Here is a 23,411-nt window from a genome sequence, read left to right on the forward strand (position 1 = left end):
CGCAAAAATTCATGTTTCGGTCTTACGTGTTCAAAACTCTCATGTTCACGCATAGTTATGCACATTTCTAAGAACGTTTTCAGGCTCTACGTACAAAATGCACGGCCATTGAACGCATGTTGCTAGTTAAACCAGGTAAACCTTCGACCAATCAGGGACTCAGATTTAGTTGTCACGTATGGATGGTGTTCCTTTTGATTCAAAAAAATGCAAACAGTTTGAAAATAGATCATGGAGTAGGAATATATACTTGCGGTTTGTGCCTGGCTAGAGTTATACAACACCAGCTTCATTCGTTCATTCATCGGAATAGAGCTGTGAAAAAAAAAACCTGGAAGAAGATTTGCGAGATTTGCAACACTTCAACATTTCACACCAACCCTCCTCCAACTGTAGGACGTGGACATGCGCTAGTATTTGGTAGCGACAGTCCAGTGTGAACACCGTATCCTAAACGCGCGTTCAAGAATGCGATGTCGAAAAATGCCGACTTGGTTTGTTTTTTAGCTAAATCAGGTGAAACTTGCGTTAATAGATACTATTAAAAAAGTCATATATAAGTAAGTAAAGCTTAAAGGAGATGTTTCGTTGATTTTTGTGGTATTTCTCTAAATGGTGAATCTAAGCAGATCTGTGATGTCATAAGAGATGGCGAAGGTGCAAAAGCAGAAACCGGGTCCACGTTCTGCTTTTAGCAAGTTCTTGAAGATTGGTCACACGACTGGTGTGAACTTAGCACAAGAGATATGAGATAAAGAACCATTAAGATTTTGGAAAATTTTCTTAAATTGTAGTTTTCAAAACAAATGAACAGTAAAAGCTGTCAGCAAACAGAAAACTACTATTATTTTGATTTTTTTAATTGTGTATGACAAAAACTACCCCCCCCCCCCTCCCTAGCTTGCTTTTGTGTTCTTCAGTCAAAACATCTTTGCAATGACCCCGAGGCAAGGCGACTTGTAATTGGTCTTTCTGGTGTCTAACTATTTCTCCTATTGGGCAGAGGTAGACCCTGGTGACCTCATGATTGGCATGATTGTTTCAATGTGTCCCGGGAAACACAATCTGTTAGTGCGGTTACCTGACCCCACCTTAAGGTTGGCTCCTTTCTGGAAGTCTTTGGCAAAAAAAAAGAAAAAGAAATGAAAGCGGATTGACTGCGGTGACTTTTGCTGTGCTCCAGCTGTGGTAGCCTCTGGGTGTGAGGACCAAGCAATTTAGCATGCTGACAAGCATGCACTTAAAAAATGAAGCTCACGAAAAAAGCTACACATGAACTGGACTATATTTTGCCCACTGCACAGATTTTAAACAGGAGTTAAAGGTAATTGTAAAACATAGCAACATAAAATGCTTGTATATGGAGCTTTCATCTGCTTGATGGAGGAAATGAACATTTTTTACCAATAAACACCACTAAAAATTATTTTGTGCAAAGCGGTAATCAATGATGATTGTGCACAGATTCACACATAAACATTATGAACACTCATTCATGTAGAGGCTGTTTTAGATTCCATGTAGGTTTCTCAATAGAGAAGCTGCACAAAACTGAAAATTTACAGATATTTTTACTTTTTCTGGCTTGTACATAGTTGTTCTGATTAAAAAAAAGAAATAGAGTTGAACACAATGTCAAAAACGAAACAAAAAAAACCCTGTGAAGCAGTGTGGATTTTTTAAAACCAGATTGTAAAGTATTGATTTGGCATTAAGTGGATCTCACATACAGTACAGCAGTACACACATGCAGATACACACATGCACGTAGACACATATACTATCATTCAGAAAGTCGCAGAGCCGACGAGAGCACGAGAAAGAGATCTCATCTCATAAGGGGAAGAATGAAGCAATAATTCAGTGCTATTGAACTGCTGGCTGGCCAGAGAATCAATACCACCACACCTCCTATTTGTTTCCTCCTACTCCTACTCCTCTTACATCAGTTCGGTCTGTCCTTTCACCCAGCTTGAGTCGTTTTCCTGCCTCTCCCTTCCTTTTTTTCTCATCTGTGCATTCCTTTGTTTTGGCCCGTCCAAGTGAAGACAGGAAAAACATAATTATTGTGCTTTACATGCACATACAATGTCCCAACATACATCATTTGCGATTTTTTTTCCCTCTTTGCCACCTTTTTTCTCATCTGTCCGTCTCCCTCCTTCTTCTGTTCACATTTTATTGTGAAACAGGAATGGATGGTGTGTCCTCATGAAACTTCAATGAGTATTGATCTAACAGCGGCTCTGGACTCTGAGGGGAGGGAGCAAAGCTGGAGGAGTGATGGAAGAAGAGAAATGTGGGTGAAAGTGGCAGAAGGTGTAGTTAAGAAGGAGGAAGAAGGAGATGAAGCAGAAGACAGGAAGGAGGGGAGTTAAGACAGAGCCGGAGGGATTCATGCTGGGTTGGTTTGTGGAGCAGTGGGGGGTGTTTGGGGGGCAGAATTTAAAGAGATGAAACAGTTTCATTCCTCCATGTCATCTCCTCTGCTCAGGTGTCCGAGCTGTTTTTCGATTTCTGCTGCCCAGGCAGTGTTATGGAGACAGGCAGATTTGGTTTTATGCAGTTGCTCAAAAAGTTCTGTCTTCTCTAACAACTGAACTTGACAAATAAAATAATAAATATTTCTGTGAAGCAAACTTTTTTATTGGGAACATTTTGTTCTTCACTTGTCTCCAATTGGAATACAAACAATTCCCATCAACACCCCTCTGTTTCACTATATCTGGTGGGCGGGGGTCAGTGTTTTGGCTCCACCAGTGCCTTTAAATGAGATGTATGCTTGAGTGAATAAGCCAATACTACTGTTTTAAAATCCAGAATAAACATTTTACAGAAATTCGACCTCTGAGAATCAGAAAACATGGACAAACAATTCATACGCAGGAGATCCTTAGGCTTTACAACCTGCTCAGAGAATTTGTCAAACTTGTAGGTGTGTGGGGAGCACGAGTGTGTGTAATTTTAGTGTTGGCATCAGTTATGTCTCCAGAGATGAACTGAGTGCTGATCTGACGCTGGCAGTTGATTCTGACAGTTGATAGCTTGCCGACTGTTAGGCAGCTGTTTTTGTAATTGTTTGTCTCAGCCATGACGGATTTTTTTTCTTTTCTTTTGTCCCTGTTGAACACATTCACTTTACTTGCAATTTTTTCTCAACGGCTTTCTTCTAACAACTTACAGACAAATAAATATGGGATTTGATAAAGGTTTTAGCAGTTTCGTAAGTGCAACAATCAGCGGGCCACAAGCTCCGATGTTGTTTGCCATTTTTGTTGCACCGGTAATATTGGTTAGTGTTGTCAGGGGTTTAAGCTTGCAGGAGAGCTTTTAAACAACGGGATGATTGGAAATGAGGGCAGACTTGCTCAGCGCCAAGAGTGCTCATATGCGACCACAACTCAGAGGCGAATTTCTGATCAATTCCTGCTGCTCTGCAGAAACTATGTTTAAGTTTGACTTAAAATCTGAATAATCTTAATTAAAATACCTCTGAGAATGCTTTAAAAAGAGCTCAAAAGAGGATTGGAGTGGGATATTAAACCCATCAGATTTTTAGATACATCCTAAAACAATAGACAGTCTACTTCATTGAAGAAAAACCAGACACCTGTAAAAAGTGCATGAATCTACTGCATACAGAGAAAGCAGCAAGCATGTAACCACAAGTTTATCACAACAAGGCAACATCATCATGCAACATACAGAAAATATAAAGAAAACCTAACATTTCACTAAATCTATTCTACACTAATCAAGCTAAAAGTCAGTCAAAATAAATGACAGATTCTTATCAAAGTCTTATCAAGTCTATTTTCAAGCTTTTGTCATGAATGAGGTGCACTGAACTATTAGGTGCATTGAGCGAGCGAGTCAGAGATTAATCCGTCAATCAGTCAAACTTTATTGACTACGTACACAGTAACTCTAGAACTTGTTTGAAACATTTCACACGTTAGCCAAGTTAAAAGCATTAGCTGCGTTAGCGTATTCATAATACATGTAACTCCCAACCTTGTTTGTAATACCTAAAAAAACACAGTCTGGCGCATACCAGCATTAATCTATAGGTGCACTGTGGTTTATTTCATTTTTTGGCAAAAATAACCCCTTAATGCCTGAATTTATTTCCAGCTATGAAAAAAAAAATCACTTACGGCTTTTAAGTAGATGCTACATCTAGGTAATTTTGGTACCAAAGTGGTTTGTCGCAAATTTGAGACACCAGGCATTAATGGGTTATGGCTTTTAAGAGCGCCCTATAGTGCAGAAAATATGGTACTAAACAGTCAAACCCACAAAGCAAAAAAATGTGTAACATTCTTCATAATCTGCCCATTAGGACCACACAGTCATGTTCACATAATCACCACATACAAATCGTAAAATCATGTTGCACCCAGAAACATTCCTCGGAGTAGAAGATTGTCCGGGACCCTCTCAACATCTGGAATTTTTACAGCCTACAATTTATGAAGTTATGTTGCTAACAAATTAAGTGGTCCAGGACCTAACAGAAACCAGAAAGTAGGGTGTGAGATAATGATAAAACATAGATATATATCTAAAAGAATAAAATCTAAAAAAAGGCTGAAGAGAAATTGCAAAGCTGCGCAGGACATTTGGCTGCAAGTAATTTATCAGTTCTGGATGTGGAAAGTACCAGACATCACCAGTGCAGCTGCACTCTTTGGACATCATGCACACAAACACACCCTCCGTTCCCCCCACACCTACATCCATGCATCTGGCATAACTTTATACTTCCTTTTCTCTTACACACACACACACACTGAAAATTACAAGGTTCAACAATGTGACACGTGTTCAGCACGCATCAGTAAATGCAGGAACGCACACACACATTCTTTTAAACAGCCCATCTGAGTGACAGAGCTTTCAGAGCGCCACTTGATTGATGTATTGATTGGGTAAAAACTGTAGAGGAGAGTAATTGGAACATTAAAGTGAACTCTGAGCTCACTTTAAAACCCCTTAGATTATTCCTGCATTGTTATTATCATGTAATTGCTTTTGAGAGCATCACATGAAGATTTTCTGCTGCGTATTTGCCTGCAGCCAGATGCTACAATTCACAGCCCAGTGTCAACTGAGCTCTTTTTTTTAACTGATCTGTCTCCCATTTTCTCTCTACATGTCAAGTTTTCTTGTACGGGTTCTGATGGCAGTTTCTTAACCTTTTTGCCACTTTTTTGATAAGATTAAAAACATCTTGAAGTGGATTTTCCCATCATTGTCCACTTTAAGACTTTATGCCTCAGTGCAGTGATTAGTGCCAGTTCCCAATAATTCATTTTCAAGTGTTGTTTGCTGATTCTTGTAATGTTTTGCACATTTAGGCAAGAAGAACAGACTTCCAGTCTCTCATACTTTTTTTTATACTTTTTGTAAATACATTGCAAAGCTTTTTATTAAATTATTATCAAAATGTTTACAGTTGGTGGCACCTTGAGGGGTATCTACTAAAGGGATGCTACAATTCTCGGTTTAAATCTAGGCCGTATGTTAGTTATATTGGTACCTTATTCCCTGTACTGCAAATGTTTGAATATATTTACATTGAAAGAGTCAAAAATTTGTTGTACTAAATGTATAATGTTTTATTGTGTTTTATTACATTACACCAGGCTTAGTATAAGCCAAATGAAAGGTTTTTCTTCATTGTTACCAGCTTATTAGCAAATTTAAAAAAAGGATTTCTTGGATTTTTTTGTTGTTATTATAGTTTTGTAATACACAAATCTTACATCAGACCCAAACAAAATCTTTGCCCCAAAAATCGAGGTTTGAACCGAATCGTGGGGAATCGTTGCATATCTACCCCACGAAGACTAAAACCAAAGCCCAGGAATTGAACCCACTAAGCCACAGTGGCCGCTTGTCTTCAGAAATGGAAATAATTTCATCTGCAGAGTGAACATTTGCTTTGAGGCTCCTCAAAGGAATTCTTGGGAAAACAGTTTTCCTCGGTTGCTGTTTCAGGGTTCGATTCAGATTTGGACTGTCAACCCTTCAGTCACAAGTCACTTTTTCAAACCTGAAGGCTTCTGTCAACTGCTAGAGAACACACAGAGCAGGCTCATTATTTTCCAACCCAGTTTTGCACACAGAGACCTACGTAATAGCAGCATGGTGCTTTGGAACAAAGTGTCATAAAATGAAAAATGAGCCTCTCTCCTCATGAGTTGAATCCCTCCTGCTGGCTCCTACAGATGTTGTCATTTTGCATCTGTATGTCATGTATGCAAGCTTATGATGTACACTAGCAGTGACAGCATGAAGGTAAAGCAAGGATAGAAAAGCTCTAGAGCAGGTCTGTTGAAAGTCACAAGTTAGCAAAGATTGCAAGGTCAAGGATAGGAAACAGTTGTCATTGGTTTGTGATGTGTTTTTCTGTGGTGCTCTGAGCAATGTTTATAAGGCACTGTGTCAAAAAATATGTGAAGACATTATCTGTCAAATGAAGACCCTGAAGGAAAATCATGCATTTTCCTAAATATAAAGGACAGGAAGCAATCATTGATTTTTTGCTCTTGAGGCTTCTTGAGGTTATAAGACACCATTGATATGTCTGTGAAAATCAGAGATTGCTTTGAGCAACAAAAATGCTAAAGAAGATGCCAAAGAGAACATATTTTTTAAGTCCTGAAAGGAGTCGAATTTAATATTAGATTTTAAGTCTACTTTTCCATTTTAGTTTTCTCTATTGTAGGTTTCTCTATTTTATGTATTTTCTATCTTTTGTCTTTCTTATAACTGTCATTTGAAAAATGAAATAATAATCATAATAGGTTATATTTAGAAAAAAAAAAGTTGTCTTTTTTTTTACATGCAAGAAAACTTATAGACCAATTGCAGACCAGAATTTTCTAGAATCAAACAGTTCTGTCTGGGAAAAACAAACTCTGGGCTTAAATCAGGGACGAAGCTACTGTGGGGCAAGGAGGTGGGCAACAAAGAAAAAAGCTCACTCTAGCCCCCAATTTTTAAGTCAATATTAGTATCAATATTGATAAAGATTAAGAATTCATCAATGCAAGCTTTTTTAAGCATTGCAAATGCTTAAAGAAGCTTTAAATAAATAAAATAGTTGGAAATACATATTTTTTAACCTTTCATTTGTACAGTATAAATGCAGGTGAAAGTTTGTGGAAGATGAACAATAAGGAAAGTAAATTATTAGATAAAAACAATGCAGAAAGAAAAGAAAAGAAAAATCTTTCTGACAGTTTTAAAAAATACCTTAATGGGCCCACTAAGTCCAATTCCTCTGATGTTCTAAAGTATGTGAGAGGTTAAAAAGTCAGTTGTTGCACCAATCTTAGGTATTACAAATTATTAAACCAACAAGCCGGTCATGAACCGGCAGCTCTGTAGCTGGAAGCTCTGCAGCTCCATCTGCACATGAAACACCCTTTCAAAACAATGCAAGGCGTGTTTCCAGTTAACTCCATTAAGCTTTTATTTAAATCACTCCTCCACTCTCATCTTCTATCTCTCTTTCTTCTGCAGCACTGAATGAACCAACCATCGACTACGGTTTCCAGAGGCTTCAGAAAGTTATCCCTCGGCACCCAGGGGACCCAGAGAGGCTGCCAAAGGTGTGGTGGCAATTCTTTAATCGCCTGCAAATAAATGTGATGCCTTTGATGGCAAACAAATTATGACAATCAGAAGCACTTTAGAAAGATGCTGTTTTATAATTACACAGAATATTTCGGGTTTTCTTCATTTCAACCGCAGACGTATTCTTACGTAAGCTTAAGACAAAAATGTGTTTTTTCCTACTTTCTCTAAGCAGAAATTCTCTTTTCAGACCTCTGTGTGTTCTTGTGTTGAAAGCCTCATACAGCAAAACACCCGTTCACCGGGTGAGCATATCAATCCCTTCCAGATCAGACAGTCATATCTGACTATTTGTTTATCAGCTGCAGATCAAGCGCAGCATCTAAAACATCAGCAGATGCAAACAATTAGCACCAAATGATGAGCTCTGCTTTGATATGAAGCCCTGCCATCCTCAGCAGAACTGGCAGCTCGCCGCTCCCCTCAGTGTGGGCTTTTTGAGTTTGCGTCTGTATAAGGATGGGGGGGGGGGTTCACAACCTCATAATCACAAGCTGCGGACTACTTTTCTGTTCCTGCGGGAGCCGGTCCAGGATTGGCTGATTTAGGGTTGACATCATTCACCGATGGGCGCTGGTCATGATGGGATACTTTGGTGATTATGTGATGTCATCATGAATGTACCGACACCCTGGATCCTGCACATGTGTTAACAATTGCATGCAATGTGCATCATTACTGCGGGAACATGTGCAAAACATCATAACCATCTTTACACCTAATAAGAGCTGCTTTCACTTTCTAACATACTGTTAGTTTATTAAGGGCTGAAGCTTTTTAAAATAAAACTCAACAAAGAGGCTAAATTAAATGGTTCAGTCATACATTTGACCACAAATCTGGAATTATTTGACTTTTTCCTTTCACCTTTCAGGATGTCAAAACTATTTACAGTCAATTCTTTTTCAGTTTTTCTGTTTTTAATGTTGACAAATAAAAGTTTTCTCTGTGCTCCTCAATTTGTAAACCAACTCAAACATAACCTGCGAAGACTACAAAAATTCACATAAGACTGATCAAACTGTGCAATAACAGAGTTTTCTAAAGTTTCTGGTTTATTTTCACTTAAGAGGTAAAACATTCAAGTCCGCACATTTTCGTATCTTAGTTTGTTTTCACCCCCTCTCCGCCTGCTTTAACCTAACCATGTTGTCCGTTTCTGATTTTCCTTATTGTTTGATCATCAACCAATGTAGAGGTCTTGATTTCTAGATGACCATATTGCTCTCAGGAAGGCGTTCTTGCAGCTGCAAACACCTCACTCTGTTTATGAAAGATCAAATTCGTCCAGTGTGTCAAGAAAGAGGAATTAGTCAGCCTCTATGGTGGAGTTTGCATTTTTCTTAGCACAACTCACGCATACACTCCTCCTCCCAGAACTTAATCAGTGCCACCTTGTAGACAAAAGAGAAGTCAGAAAGTTAAACTGTGAGCTGGACACATGTTAGCTGTCTCAACGGTTAATACTTGAATTTTAGAAAAATGCGACTGAGCTTCAGCGCACGTGTTTTACCCCCCTGATTTGGATTCTTTAAAAGTGTTCGTTGGTTTTGTTGAGTGACAGATGTTTGCCATGTTTTAGACACTGTTGGGTGCTCATTGAGTATCGATCACTTTGTGCATTGAAGTTCTAAGAGTTGCTTTGCAGACCTGCATGGATGACAGACAGGCAGGGCAGTGGACTGTGTAAGAGGATTACAAGTGGACAGCTGAATCCACTGAATGTTCACTGAACATTCAGTGGATTTCACTACTCACATATGCACACACACACACGCGCGCACACACACACACAGATTCAACTGCCAGTTTGCGCCACTGTGATCTCCTCAGCATCCATATGTGCAAATATAGTCAAATTGAAGCTCACATCCAGTAACATCACCATCTCCTTAAAGCTATTGGTTTTAAATCATGTTTAACAAATGTTCAATGTTATAAGAATGTAAATATATATAGTAATACTATTTTTCTTGTAAAAGTAATATTTTGTAAAATCCTAAGGCAACAGCTTTTCAAGCAATCGACTTTTCATACCTAACTAAAAAAACAATGTGACAAGGTGAGCAGTCTATCTCTGTGCACATCCTAGAATAACTTTTTACTCACTCTGGTTTCCAGGTGAACCAGAGTTCAGATGAACCTCTAGGTCTGCCAAGGCCTTGCAAAAAGAAATAAAAAAATGTTTTTAACTCCTTAAAGTAATTATATACCTTTAAAATGGGAATTAAAATGAAGGAATCATTGTTTCCATCAGTCTTAGTACAGATACGAGAAAGGTAAAGAAACATAATTACAATGGAAAACAGATTTATTCTCTTTTCCTGTTTTACCACATACATATTACAAAAAGAGTTGAGGATTTGTCTCTTTCAGCTTAACTTCTTTAGACGGGTGAGCGGTGATCCTCATACCAGTCTGGAACAGGAACAAAGACTCACTTTCAAGCTTCTTTAAAAACCCAAAGGTCAGGTTCCTAACACTTGGAAATTCTCAGTCAAGCAGCAGCTTTCAATGAAAAGTCTATGTAAACGTGTGTAAATGCACATTTCGGGCTTCTCGCATTCACACAAAGCAATGCAAGTTTCTACTGTAACATACAAAAACACGCTGTCATTGAAGGGAACTTTGACCATTCAGGGACTCAGATTTGGCACTGACAAATGGATGGCATCCCCTCTAATTCACAGAAGATTTGACAAACATTTGACAATTCATCAGGTAGGAGAAAATTTTTAATTTATGCCTAGTTGGAATTCTATGACACCAAGTCTTTCATGTATCGGAAAGAAGCCTGGAAAGAAAAAGCCTGAAGATAGATTTGCCAGGTTTGCATCACTTATTTTGCACCAGCCTCTTCCAACTTCAAAAAAATAAATAAACAAAAGTTACTTTACTTATCCCGCAGTGGGGAAATTATTCGTAACATTTGACCCATCCCCTAGGGGAGCGCTGAGCTGCAGACGTGCTGCGCTCGGGAAACAACAGCTGGCTGGGGAGAGCAGGGATCGAATCGCCTACCCTTCGGTTACTGGACGACCTGCTCTACCGCCTGAGCCACTTGCCACCATTTAGTGGACTTGCGCTAGTAAACAGTGGAAAGGGAAAAAAAGGTTTTTCCAGCATGAACACCATATACGCACACGTTCACACCTACCGTCACATGCTCTTTGTGAACGCAGCATAACAGGTGGTAAAATTGTGATTAAATATTCAAAGAAAACATACCATTAGCTATGCATAACATTTTTATCCAAGAAGTAAAACTGCATTTATATGTTTTAACTGTCCACACCTTCAGGTTGTGAAGATTTCAGTTCTTCGTACCTTATGCTTGTACAACACCTTATAAATTAGGGTGCTCTTATGAGTATCTGTTGATTAGTAATTACGTTGGAATGGATAGCTGGAACTGCATTTTGCAAACTGCATTTAAACACAAAAAAACTGAACCACCTTAAAGTATCTGCAGCTGACATGTCTGCACACGAAATCACATGTTAAAAAAACTTTGTCATTGGCATCGGCAGTATCAGTCATTTCTGGTGATGCATTAACACGTACTGTACATAAAACCATCTGCTTTATACACCGTCTTTGGCTGCATGTGTCATACGCAAACCTATACGGGACTTAAATTCACTTCTCCGCTGAGAGGAGATGCTATCTGAAACCACCATCTCACATCACATTAGAGAGACAATTTCCCCCAAAGGACATGGAAGCATACATGTCGATACTTTTTTATATGTGCACTACTGGGCGCCATGACCCAGTGCACTAACATATTAGGATGACATCATCTCTGTGTAAGGTATGACCGTGCATGTAAGGCATCCCTAATGGCACATTAGAAGCAGATCAAGCAGCTAATGTGGCAACATTAGGGAGGAATAAGTCATGTGTGTGTCATAGCTTTGCTGGTCTGGCACACGCACATTACACACAATTGTGACCACCGATCCAGCTTTCCCAAGTGCTAATGTACACAGTGTGTGTGTGTATCTAATGCAAGGTTATGAAATTAGTGCTGCTCGTAACTCAGACAGTAAAAGCATCATCAACGATTCCTCTTCTTCTTCCATCTTTCCTCAAGATGCGCTTTTATTTCATCCTCCTCTTGTTAATTCTCCCAACGGATGTTTTTTTTCTGTATTTTCACATGATACCGACTCTAAATAAAACATGTCAACATTACAAAAGTTTTATTCTGGTTTTAGTATGGTGAACTTTGGCTCCAGTATTAAGGTTCTTCGTACTACTGTAATGCTTCAACCATTTCCACCTTTTAACGTAATTCCAATAGATCTTGAAGCGTAAAAAAAGCACTATATTAAGCAACACTGAAGCACGGAAGTGTTTACTCAATCAACGTAAACCAGCTTATTCTGCCGTGAGAAAAGCAGCTGATGCTTTGTTGCAAAGCCGCTTTTCTTTGCGTCAGAATCCACTGAAATTACGTTAATACTGCTAACGATAGTTCAAAGAACGTAAGTTATTTGCTGTTGTTGCCGACAGTTGCGGTGTTAAAGAGTTAAACATGACAGATTGAGTTCTTTAGATACTAAGAAAAAAAAGAGAAATTGTAACGGTTTAGGATGAGCATGAATAAATAGCTTTTATGGTGAACACAAAGTACATGTGTGTGGGGTGGTGGGTTAAAACCAACCCACTCTTATTACATTGTTATTACATTACACCATTCAATGCTTGCAATTTTCTGTTTGGTTAGGAAGAAAAAGAAATATGTTTTCTGATGTCTAAACTGTCATGACTCCAAAAGACATGCTTGAGGGCCTTTTATAAGGTTATTAAATTTTGTAGATGCATTCTTGTAATCTTAAACCACATTTTTTTGTGACATCACACAAAATCTGCAAAAAGGTGAAGTTACTTTGTGTATAGACCGATTATCTTTACCGTTTTGACTAATGAACAGCGAGGGCAGGTTTGTAAAAGTATAGCTAAGGTCACGGATGTGTTTGTTATAAATTCACAGCAAAAGGAGACAAAGGGAAACTGCATCGATTCTGGCAGTCAGAGGCAGCAGAAGCCTGCAGACTTCAAGATTATGATGATGATGATGATGACGTTACCAGATCATCTTTCCTTCCCGTTTATCAGCTACTGGCCTTACTGGAACCACTTCAACACTCAGGATCGGGTTTCTGTGTGTGCGCGCGTGCACGCTTGTGTGTGAATTTCAGCTCATCGGTCAAATAATGAGAGGTTAACAGAGACCCAGCAGGAACGTAATAATGTGCAAAAGATTGAATTTAGCTCCATTGACAGGCACACTTAAACTGCTGACTGGATCTGTGACCTTTAATATCGCCACACACTCACACACAGGCACACAAACACACACACACACACACATATTGATGGGAAGGCAATATGTTCCTCCAGCCGCTAACTCAAAGGGGAGCACACATGCAGTGAACCGTAAGCATGTGCATGAAGGTGTCACGCGGTGCAGGTTAACAGCGTGAACAGAGTCGTTTTCTCTCTGTCAACAGCACACAACACATTACCTGTTTAACAAGACACCTTCAACCTGGGGGTGGGCTCCCAGAGAGAGGTAAAACGATAAAAGGGACCCGCTGTTGAGAAAGCAGCGACTCTTGTAGAAAGGACAGTGTCAGAAGACTAAAATCAAAGATAAGGAGCAGTGGACAAACAGTAAATAAGACAATAGAGACAGAATGAAAGGTGATAAAGTTATAAAACACAAGCTTAGGTGTTAATTGTTAATTGCAATGAAATCCTGGAAAGATCCTTCAAATTTAGAACTAATTGCTGCTTAACACAAGCCAAAACCTCAAAACCAAGCAGGATTTTTCTAAGTCGATGTGCTGGTTTGAAAAGCAGTGAAGCAAAGCACTTTAGATTTACTTTAAAGCATATTTTAAACACCTGTCACTTCAAGAGGTCATTAAGAACCATAAAAGCTTTCTGGCTGACAGCAGCTAATCTCTACTTTTAAAAGAAGTGACGAGCAATTTATTTTCTTATGATGAAGTGGTGAAAAGGAAATATCTTGATGATGTGTTGAAGGGTTGTTGTTTTTTGTTTTTTTTGCAAGTGGAATAGAAGACAGCATTTACTTGAGTAGTTTAAGTAAATGTGTTTTCCAATACCTGCAAAAACACATTGAAGAAAAAGTCTGAATTAAATATTAAAAGGATAACTTTTTAAACTTTTCTCTGTCTCAGGAGGTTATTCTGAAGAGAGCGGCCGATCTGGTGGAAGCGCTTTATGGGATGCCTCATAATAACCAGGTAAGGACTCAGACGTACAAGTGTTCAAACGGGAAAGTAAGGGGAGAACCGTACTCCATTGCTATTATTGCAATGATTGTTTTCCTCTTCCTGTAGGAGATCATCCTGAAGCGTGCGGCCGATATTGCAGAAGCTTTATACAGCGTTCCTCGAGGACACACCCAGCTCTCCAGCTCAGCTCACACTGGAATGATGGGAGTCAACTCCTTCACCGGGCAGCTGTCCGTCAACGTCTCTGAAACCTCTCAAGCCAACCAGGGTAAAGGAAATTAAAAAAACACATTTTTTTCATCCTTTGCTTTCTTGGGTGAAACTTCATTTTAGATAACAAAGGTTGCTAAGAGACAGCAATGTAACTTGTTCCAGACAGAAAATTCTTTAAAAATGCAAAAGCACAAAGTCAAAAAGTCTGTTTTGTTTTTTAAATTTTAATGATTTGTAAATAATTTCACATAATTACATCATTTTTTTGTAAAGTTTGCATGGGTTTCGTCTAGATGCTCTGACTCCCTCCCTGTCATAACATTCATGTTAGGTTTTTTTTTTTTATGAGATGGCACATTTTTGTTTGCTTTCATTTGAATATCAAAAATTGTCATGTATTAATATTATTAATTAAATTTCCATCTCACTTGAGGCCCCGAACATGAGGAAGTATAAAAAAAGGTGCAAAATGTGTTAAATCACAAGTTATACTGCCTTTACTGCCAACAAAACACGAGTTTTTACCAGTGTCTTTTTTTTTCTTCTTCATCCCATTTCCTGCAGGGTTTGTGCGCAGCAGCAGTAGTGTGTCGCCTCACGGTTACGTGCCCAGCTCCACACCTCAGCAAACCAGTTACTCCTCAGTCACGAGCACCATGAACGGCTACACCAACAACACAGGCATGACCAACCTTGGAGGCTCACCCACTTTCCTCAATGGCTCTGCAGCTAACTCGCCTTACGCTAGTGAGTGTATGCACATTGCATAACATTCATTAACAAAAGCTGAACCAAATCTGTTCTTCTTCTGTAATGTTTTAACTTTTTTTCCTATCTCCAAACTACCAAACTTCATGGAAGCAAAAAATGTTAGAGAAGCTTTTCAGATCATTCAAGTGACCTCGTTATTAGAGACGTTTAAACTAATTTCACTGACTATAAACTGTAAATTTTTAAGAAGGAACACCATTTTGTCCCAAAGTGTCAGAAAAACTACCAAAAAAGACAATTCAGTCATTTTCATTTTGCATCTGCACTGCCATTAATTTAGCAACATTTCCGACCAAGACCAGATCCCAATGTTGATCAAAGCCATTTCTAAGACTTCTGACTGTATTTGATGACAAAACTTATTAAAAACCACAAGGAATTGTGGGAGTACTTTGGAAAGCGATTGTGCCACACCACATTCTGGTGCTTTTTACTGGAAATAAACTTCAGGTCATATTACGCAGAGAGTAAGCCCTTTAGCAACTCTGGTTTTTTTGGATTAGACCTCTGGGGATGAGTTCATCCTAGTGTCAAGACAACTTTCCCATGAGAAAGACTATCCAGGTTTTTATCAGTGAAAGGTGCAAAGACCAACATCTGTGCAAGAATTGGGGGATTCAATGCCCATGGGATGAATAAATGGTTCATGGGTGTCGATACTGTTGATTAAAGAAATATTTTTTGCCAACATCAAGTGGTTTTCTAATCCTCTAAACGTCCTCCTGGAGGAATAAAATGCCAAACTCCACTCTGAGGAACTCTCAGGCACAGAGGCTGTGTGCTCATCGGGCCTCACTGCAGACCATGACAGCTGTAATCTAGAATTCACTCAGATCCTAATTGATCAGGAGGTTTAATTAAATAAGGCGTGATGCAACACAGTGGTAACTTTGAGTCTGCTCAAGGAGTTAAGTTCTAGATTTGTTCTTGTTCTCTACAGATTGAATGAATGGGGTTTATTCATCAAGGACCAGCTTATTCACTGGCAGTCTGCACTTTTCAGCATGAAAGCAGTCATTAAACATCATGTTGTACTTGCATATGTTGAATGAAAAGAGTGTATATTGAACTGCAAGCAAACAAAATCTCCATGAGCAAAACATACGTCCTACATTTGATAAAAGTGACGTCCCAAGGGTATGTCTGCAGAGCAATCTTCAAAAACAATCACCAGCAAAAGCTCGTAGCTCCGTTTTGTTTTCAGTCCATCTCCTTTTCCTCACTGCCTTTTATCTGACAGCCACACCTCCTCTCCTTCTGTTAGGTAATTGCATCGTACTTCTACTTAGTGTAGAAGAGAGCAAGGAAAGAAGAGATGAAACAGCAGAATAGACAGATGTTATCACTTGTTTGCCAAAGTTCCCATCGATGGTGATGAAAACAGATAACTGTCAGATTCGTGGAAAGTGTTTGTGGAGTCCATAAAAGTTTTTATTTGTGTAACAACCTTCTTGGATCTCTCCTTCCAGTTGTTCCATCCAGTCCCACTATGGCCTCCTCCACCTCTCTACCCTCCAACTGCTCTTCCTCTTCTGGCGTCTTCTCCTTCTCCCCGGCCAACATGGTTTCAGCAGCTGTTAAGCAGAAATCTGCCTTTGCTCCGGTGGTTAGACCCTCATCTTCTCCGCCGCCTTCATGTACAAGTGCTAATGGCAACGGACTCCAAGGTAATTCACAGTTCCAAGCAGTGAAGGCAGCAAGTCCTATTTATAGTCTCTGATATGATCCAACTATTGGATCGGTCCTGCGATGAAATAATCTGAGGATGATGAACACTACACAGCTAAGCCTAAAAAATGGTAGAGCTTTTGCATGGACTTTTGCTCTGAGTAGTCAACTTAAGACACGTTTTAAGTTGCTTCAAGTTAAAGTTAGTTTTTTCTTGAGAATTGCGGTGAGCAGGGTGTTGGGGTTTTCATACTTTGTGTTACATCCACAATATTGTTCTGATATTACATGGGTCCACTATTGTTAAAGTCCTGATCGAGTCATCTCTTGAAGTATTGTAAAAGCATTCCCAGTGGTCTTCTATTTATGATTATGCTGTTTATAACCAAATAAAAAAAAACCTGTGTTGTTTTCTAAGTTTCCAAAGAGCAGTAGTTCAATAGAAATGTACCTGTAAGTTGTAGGCGGGACATTTTGGCATGGAGTAAGCCTGCGCTCTTTTCCCATCATCCCTTTGTTCACACTCTCTCTCACTAGTTTACAGCCCCTCACTCACCAAAGGTAACATTAGCGGTGCAAGAAAAATGACGAGCAATATTGGAGCTATCAAGCCGTACAGTTTTGAGCCAGATGTCCGCTTAGACGAGGAAAACAAGACCTACATGGATCTAGTCGTCTACATTCACTATGACTTGAATAAAGAAATACTCAGAAACACAATTTTAATCTTAATCTTCCTTGTATATGTCCTCCATCATGAGAAAAATGCTACAAGAACATGTTAAAAATACCAAAAACACAATGTTCATTGGAGTGGGTCTTTCAGGATGTGCCATACAAGTAGTAGATGTATTGATCTCTGAACAGAACAATACATCTACCGGTCGCAGCAGATGGTTTCTCTTGCTGAGTCTGGTTCTACTGGAGGTTTCTTCCTAATCTACTATTTAGTGGGAGTTTTCTCTCTACTATCACATTTTCCTTTGGGATTCCACGAAAAACATGGTTACCTGTGGGCTATCATTCAAACACTACTTATTGGAATGATCTGGACTGAATATGGCAAAGCATACTTGGATAAAATGATCTTCAATTATTAGGAATAAACTGGAGAACATTAATCTGGATACATTTTCCTAGGTTTGATGTTTCCTGCTTTTGTGTAGCGCTACTAGACAGCCCATGTGTTGAATTGGTGCTTCATTAAAGAAAAACTTGATTTGAATTTAAATTATCTTTAATTGTCTTTTTCCTGTTCGCCCTTCCTCACCATTTTCCATTCTCGTTCCTTTACTTTTCTCTACCAGATCAAACATTTGTGGACTCTAGCAAGTACTCCACGGCCGGCTCACTACAAGGCTTGGCCTTCACCTGAAGTATGTTCCTCGACTGCTTTCTTTTTGAAATGCTTTTAAGTTCATGGATTTGCTCCTTTTATGTACCCAATCGTCTGTCACATTTCAGACTTGTTTCCTAAATAACCAGACATTTCTGGTGCTTTACTATTCCATCCATTTTTGATCTCCTTAATCCTGTATATCACTTTGCCATCTTTTGCCACTTTCTCGTCCTATCTCATGTTGCACATCAACCCATTAGGTTGCCTGGTAACTCCTCCCTTCTTGTGCGATAAGCTGGGAAGAAAGGAAGTCATATATTTGTGTAAACAAAAACAGACGTTTGGCATGGAAAATGGTCTTCTCAACATCAGAGACTTTGTTTAGCTGTTGGTGTGGAGTGAGCATGTGCGGGGGTGTGGGAACTCAAAGCGCAGCTGACACGCACACATTTCCTTCTGTCACACACTCACGGGGTGATCGGGCACTGACAGCTAACTGGGAACCATTCAAAAATGTCAGCTGTTGGACTGCAACCGCTTTCAACACTCCTTTACAAAGTAACGTGTATAAGCTTTAATGGTCACTTTTTTGTTAATTTGGATTACAGTAAGTTAAGTCTGCAGGGAATTCCTGTGTATCATTGTTGTATAGTTTGTAGTCATGGAAACATGACTGTGTGACACACTGTGCTGTGCTTCGCTCTTTGCACATTACCGCAGGTTTTAAAGATGCAGTGATGCAATCCGTCGGGCGCACATACGACCATGGCATAAAGTAACACCAACTGGTGTTGTGTAGAATGAACTGTGCGTATTTGTGAGGCATCTCGCATGTTGCACTGATTCCTTTGTTAATTCCTTTAAAGTGTTGCCTTAGTCACAGCTGTGCAGATGGAAGAAAACATATTGATATATTTACAAGGGGATTTTTTTATGATGAGGAAAATATTTGGCTCTGTTTTAAAAGTTTTTTTTTCTCACCGCCCCCTACACACACTCATGTCTTTCTTCTCTCCACCCAACAGCCATCCCAGGAATGATCGTCCCACCCATGTAAAGCTGTGACTGCATGATTGTGTGTATGTGTGTGAGTTGAAACAAGCACACCCTCGCCGATCCTGCGGGAGGATTTAGCGCGAGTCGGACTCCGGTCAGGGATGGAAGCAACTGTCCCGATTTGAAGAAACAAAACCCCACTCAGGCCCTTTGTATCACAGAACAACTGCGAGGAGAACACAGTGAGAACAAAAAACTCTGTGGAAGGAAACAAGATAAGACTTTGTACACCATAATGCTTTTACAGGAGAATGGCCACGCCTACATTATGACTATCCATGGACACAGGAAATGAACTTCACTTCCTCTTGAGTGATTGACAGATTTGTTTTTTGTTTTTTGCGTGACAGTTAATGTGTGATAATCTTTTTTTAAAACTGTAACCTACATGAAGCCTTTTCTATTTATGAATTTTTGTTTTCTGTTTAATGAAGGAATATAATGTGAAGAAGACCTGATAATGATAATGAGTCAAAACGGTGTAGAAGGAATATTTATTCAGAATCGGTCCAGCCAAGACAGACAAGCCAAATCTCTCTTTGACAAAATCTCACTTTCAACTTCAACCAACTGAGAACTTCTCCACTTCATTAAGTCCTTTCGTTTAAACCTACAGATCCATCCATTTTGCATCTGAAGAAGCCTCACCGAATCAAGAATTTCCAGGCATTATTTGGAGTCCAATTCCCTCTTTAATCTGCTGCTCCCAGGTGCTAAATGTCTAAAACAGCACATTCTGGAATCACAAAAATAGATTTTCTTAAGTGCTTTAAGTAGATTTAGAAAAGCAAAGTTTCAAAGTTTACATATGAGTACAATTACCTGGATGCATAAGCAACATCTGAGACATTTACTCAAATACATCTATCACTCTGGTCATTTTGTCAGCTAAAAATAATCTGATTCAGCCACTAACAGAAAAGCATAATGACATCTGCCTGTTTTTATTTTTGATAAGTAGCTGTTCTGTTTTAAACGGCAACTTTTTAAAAAATTTACACATTTGCTTCAGAGTTAAAGAATATGTGATTGTTTTGCAAGAACAACGTTAGAGATTTCAGAGGGATGTCAAAAACTATAAATGTCCAAAGGTGACCCTGATTTTTATGACAATGGTTGAAAAGGTTAGCTCTCACCTCAAAAGCCAGGTCATGTGACCTTACTCTCGAATGCATCCGAGACACTAATTGTGTATAATAGATGATGGAGGGAGAGTTAACATAACAAAAGGCAGCACTGAAATGCAAGAAATCTGAGAAAAAGAAATATAAAACTACGTCATACTTTCATTGTTGCGTCTTTGGGCGAAAAAATTTTTCATGTTGCCTCTATCAGTTGATCAGCTTTGTGCTTAATGATTTGGGGTATAATAAACTTTGGATTAAGAATTAAAAACTGCAAACTTCTGTCAGAGGAAAGCCAGTATTGATCATGAATTGGACTTCTTTTTTAATGCACAAAAAATCCTAAAAACCTTCAGCTGGTCATGTTTCTTAATAAAGTTGCTTTTCCCAAAATTGACAAATGTCAAAATTCTTGTTTGCATCATTATAATGAAACGTGAAAAAGCTTCCCTTATACCAAGGACACATGCTGGGTTCCAGTTTTAGCTATTTTTTTTTAAATCAAGAGCAAAACTAACTTACCATAAAGTTACATATTTTTAAATGACAAATGATGTCATGCTGCTGTTTTTTTAATTGAATATTATGTTTGGATATTGTCTTAAAAATGCCAGCAGTGTAGTGGCCTGTTGTAAAAGATGTTACTCACTTTTAGTGCTTGAAGTTTACAAAAAGAGTCATTTTAATTTTGCCAAACCCAAAAGTACAAAATACCTGAACAGTCTTATGACATAAAGTCTTTGGTCTTTACTCTTCTTGCTAATCAAAAGTTGCAATGTTGCCATGTCATTTAACTGTGAGACTTCTTACATGAAGACAATTAGTTAAAAGAAATTTGTTCTAATCTGAAATCTGAAAAACAGAATGTCTTGCAATGGCTGGAAGGGTTGTTGCTCAAGAACAAACAAAAACAACAGTTGTCTTTTGTCAGGCTTGAATGTTTATTAAGTTTTTTTTTGTACAAAGGTGTCTGTGTGTCAAAAGCCATACTTGGAAATCTGATCTTATTCACAAACCATAAAACCCTTTTTGTTGTGTTTTTTTTAAGTGACTATGATCATCATTTCTATTGTTCATATTGTATTATGTATAGTTTCGGTTGCATTTATCAGCATTTGTCGAAACATTTAGATGTAGAAACATGCAAACATGCCTTTGTTTTTAATGTGTGTTTTTCCTTCCATGTAATGGATTTTAAGGTGAAACAACTTTTCAATGAAGGCTCAAAGTATTGAAGGAACGCTTTCCTTACTTTTTCCTTTTTACATCTCGCCTTTTCTGTCCTAACATTTGACGTTTTCATTGTTGTGCTATTATAATGTTTTTTATGTTTGCCCAGCATGTTTCTGCCTTTTTTTTTCCTCCTCAAAATGAGCCACCTATTTATTTTTCTGGAGACCACTTTTTCTGTTTGTCTGTTCAGAGCGCTCGTGTGTGCGTGTGTGTATGTGCATACGTCATCAGTTTTTCCTCACAAAGAGAAACATGATTTTCATTTTTTGAAACTGTTGCCTTTATGTAGGGAAGAGTAAATAAAATGGTTTTGTTGAAGAAGATCAAGAACACTTGTTTAACAGAGATACCGTCATTTATCATGGCTTGTTTGTGTTGAGGCTCACAGATGTCGACACATCATTCACACTTAAAATCCACAGTATTTGTTTGGACAGCAAGAGGAAACTACTGTAAAGATTACAATGTTGATTTTGGTTTTATTTTTTATTTTGGAGTGTAAAATACCTTTTTGGACTTTTACTATATTTAATTAAAGTTCTTTCATCTTCTGTGAAAATGTGTTCATTTCAGTCAAAGCATTACATAAAATGTAAAGAGCCATAGAGAGGTAAAGTCACTGGTTAATGCTGCGATTCATCCATAAGCAAAAAAACCTATGACCTATTCATAACCTAATGGACACAAAATAGAAAATACTTTTTTGTTTACATTTAAAAAAAACAAAACTGAAAAAAACATTTTTAGAAAGAAAAAATCTGTGTAATCTCTGTGCTGACATAGATTTTTGTTCCTATTCACACTCATACCTTTTTCTCATCAGAGAAACCCACAAAATCTGTAATCAGGTCATTTCAGTCAGACAACTCATGCAGTAAAATTATTTATTTTACATCCTTTTAGTTTTGGCATTCACATTCTTTTCGTTTGGCATAAACTCCATCCAATTCCATGAGATAAGATTTCCATAAAACTTTTGGGTAATAATAACTACCCCTAACGGAGCTCACAGGTGGAAGCCGGGGAGGAGGTTGAGGCGACGAACGCAGCACTGCAGTAAAGGAAGAGAGTGAACAACTGCACACCTGAACTTAAATAGGACGTTGAACAGGTGAGTTGATTAACTGAACCGCCCTAGGGGAGTAACCGAGTAAAACACTGCTGAGTAATCTGCCTGAAAGACGACCAAGGTCACTCATTTTGTAGACTGGGAGTTGGACCTTAGGCTCAGACTTAAGTTGCACTTTAGTCTCACGTGCAGAAACCTGACTTGAGACTTGTGTTTTTATGTGCGATTAATGTTCATTTATTTATTCTTACTTTTTTACTCCAGTTAATTGCTGTCCTATCTAAAAAAAATACTCTTTTTTTAAGGTTTTTGCATTGTGAATGTAGACACAGTAACTGCTTACATTTTTGTCTACACAATTTGTAGGGAGTTTACTGACATTTTTGTGAAATAGTCATCATTACTTTTTTAACTTGTCTTGGGGGAGCCGGTTAAGCTCGTGCTGGTTTGCGGCGCCTTCCGTCTGTGATACTGGGGTTCGACTCTGGGCTGCTCCCCGGTCCCTTCTCTGCTTCTGTGCCAGTCCCTATGAGAGGGTTGCGTCAGGAAGGGCATCCGACGTAAAACATTGCCAAGTTTACCATGCGAAAAGCCGAAAGGGAAACAACAACTTTTTTAACTTGTCTTGTCCAGCAGCTGAGCAAACAGATAGGAGCTGAAGGCCTCTTTTGTCCGACAGATTTTATTGTTAAAATTGGGGGTTATGAATCTTCAGACACACAAGATGCATATTTATATTAACCCATTTTGTATTTGAGGCTTAACTATATATGTATTTATATTTTTATTTTTATTTTTATTTTATAGTAACTATGTTTGCAAACATCTCCTGCTGGACCAGACAGAAAAAAAAGAATATATATAATCACAGGTCTTAAGAATTCAGACTTAACATGACTGTTCAGTTTAAGACCTGATTTCGCACACCTAGGTGTGTGACAGATAACGGTACTGTAACTTTAACTTATCAGTGAAAGATCTTTTAGTTCTTAAGCTCCCGCTCAAACTTATTTTTAAAG

The 23,411-nt window shown here is 38.6% G+C and overlaps 1 protein-coding gene across 1 annotated transcript in view; it reads left to right on the top strand.

Moving 5' to 3' along the window:
* LOC101175674 (transcription factor COE1) overlaps positions 1 to 21,645 on the top strand; it is a 90,769-nt gene extending 69,124 nt beyond the window's left edge. The window contains exons 11-17 of the mRNA XM_004076149.4: positions 7,534 to 7,622; positions 13,863 to 13,928; positions 14,025 to 14,187; positions 14,697 to 14,879; positions 16,373 to 16,570; positions 17,879 to 17,947; positions 18,936 to 21,645. Coding sequence (XP_004076197.2) covers positions 7,534 to 7,622; positions 13,863 to 13,928; positions 14,025 to 14,187; positions 14,697 to 14,879; positions 16,373 to 16,570; positions 17,879 to 17,946 — 767 coding nt within the window. The 3' untranslated portion in view covers position 17,947; positions 18,936 to 21,645. The remainder of the gene's footprint in view (positions 1 to 7,533; positions 7,623 to 13,862; positions 13,929 to 14,024; positions 14,188 to 14,696; positions 14,880 to 16,372; positions 16,571 to 17,878; positions 17,948 to 18,935) is intronic.
* The last annotated feature ends 1,766 nt before the right edge of the window (positions 21,646 to 23,411 follow it).

Source organism: Oryzias latipes, chromosome 14, assembly GCF_002234675.1.
Source record: "Oryzias latipes chromosome 14, ASM223467v1".
Classification (NCBI taxonomy): Eukaryota; Metazoa; Chordata; class Actinopteri; order Beloniformes; family Adrianichthyidae; genus Oryzias; species Oryzias latipes.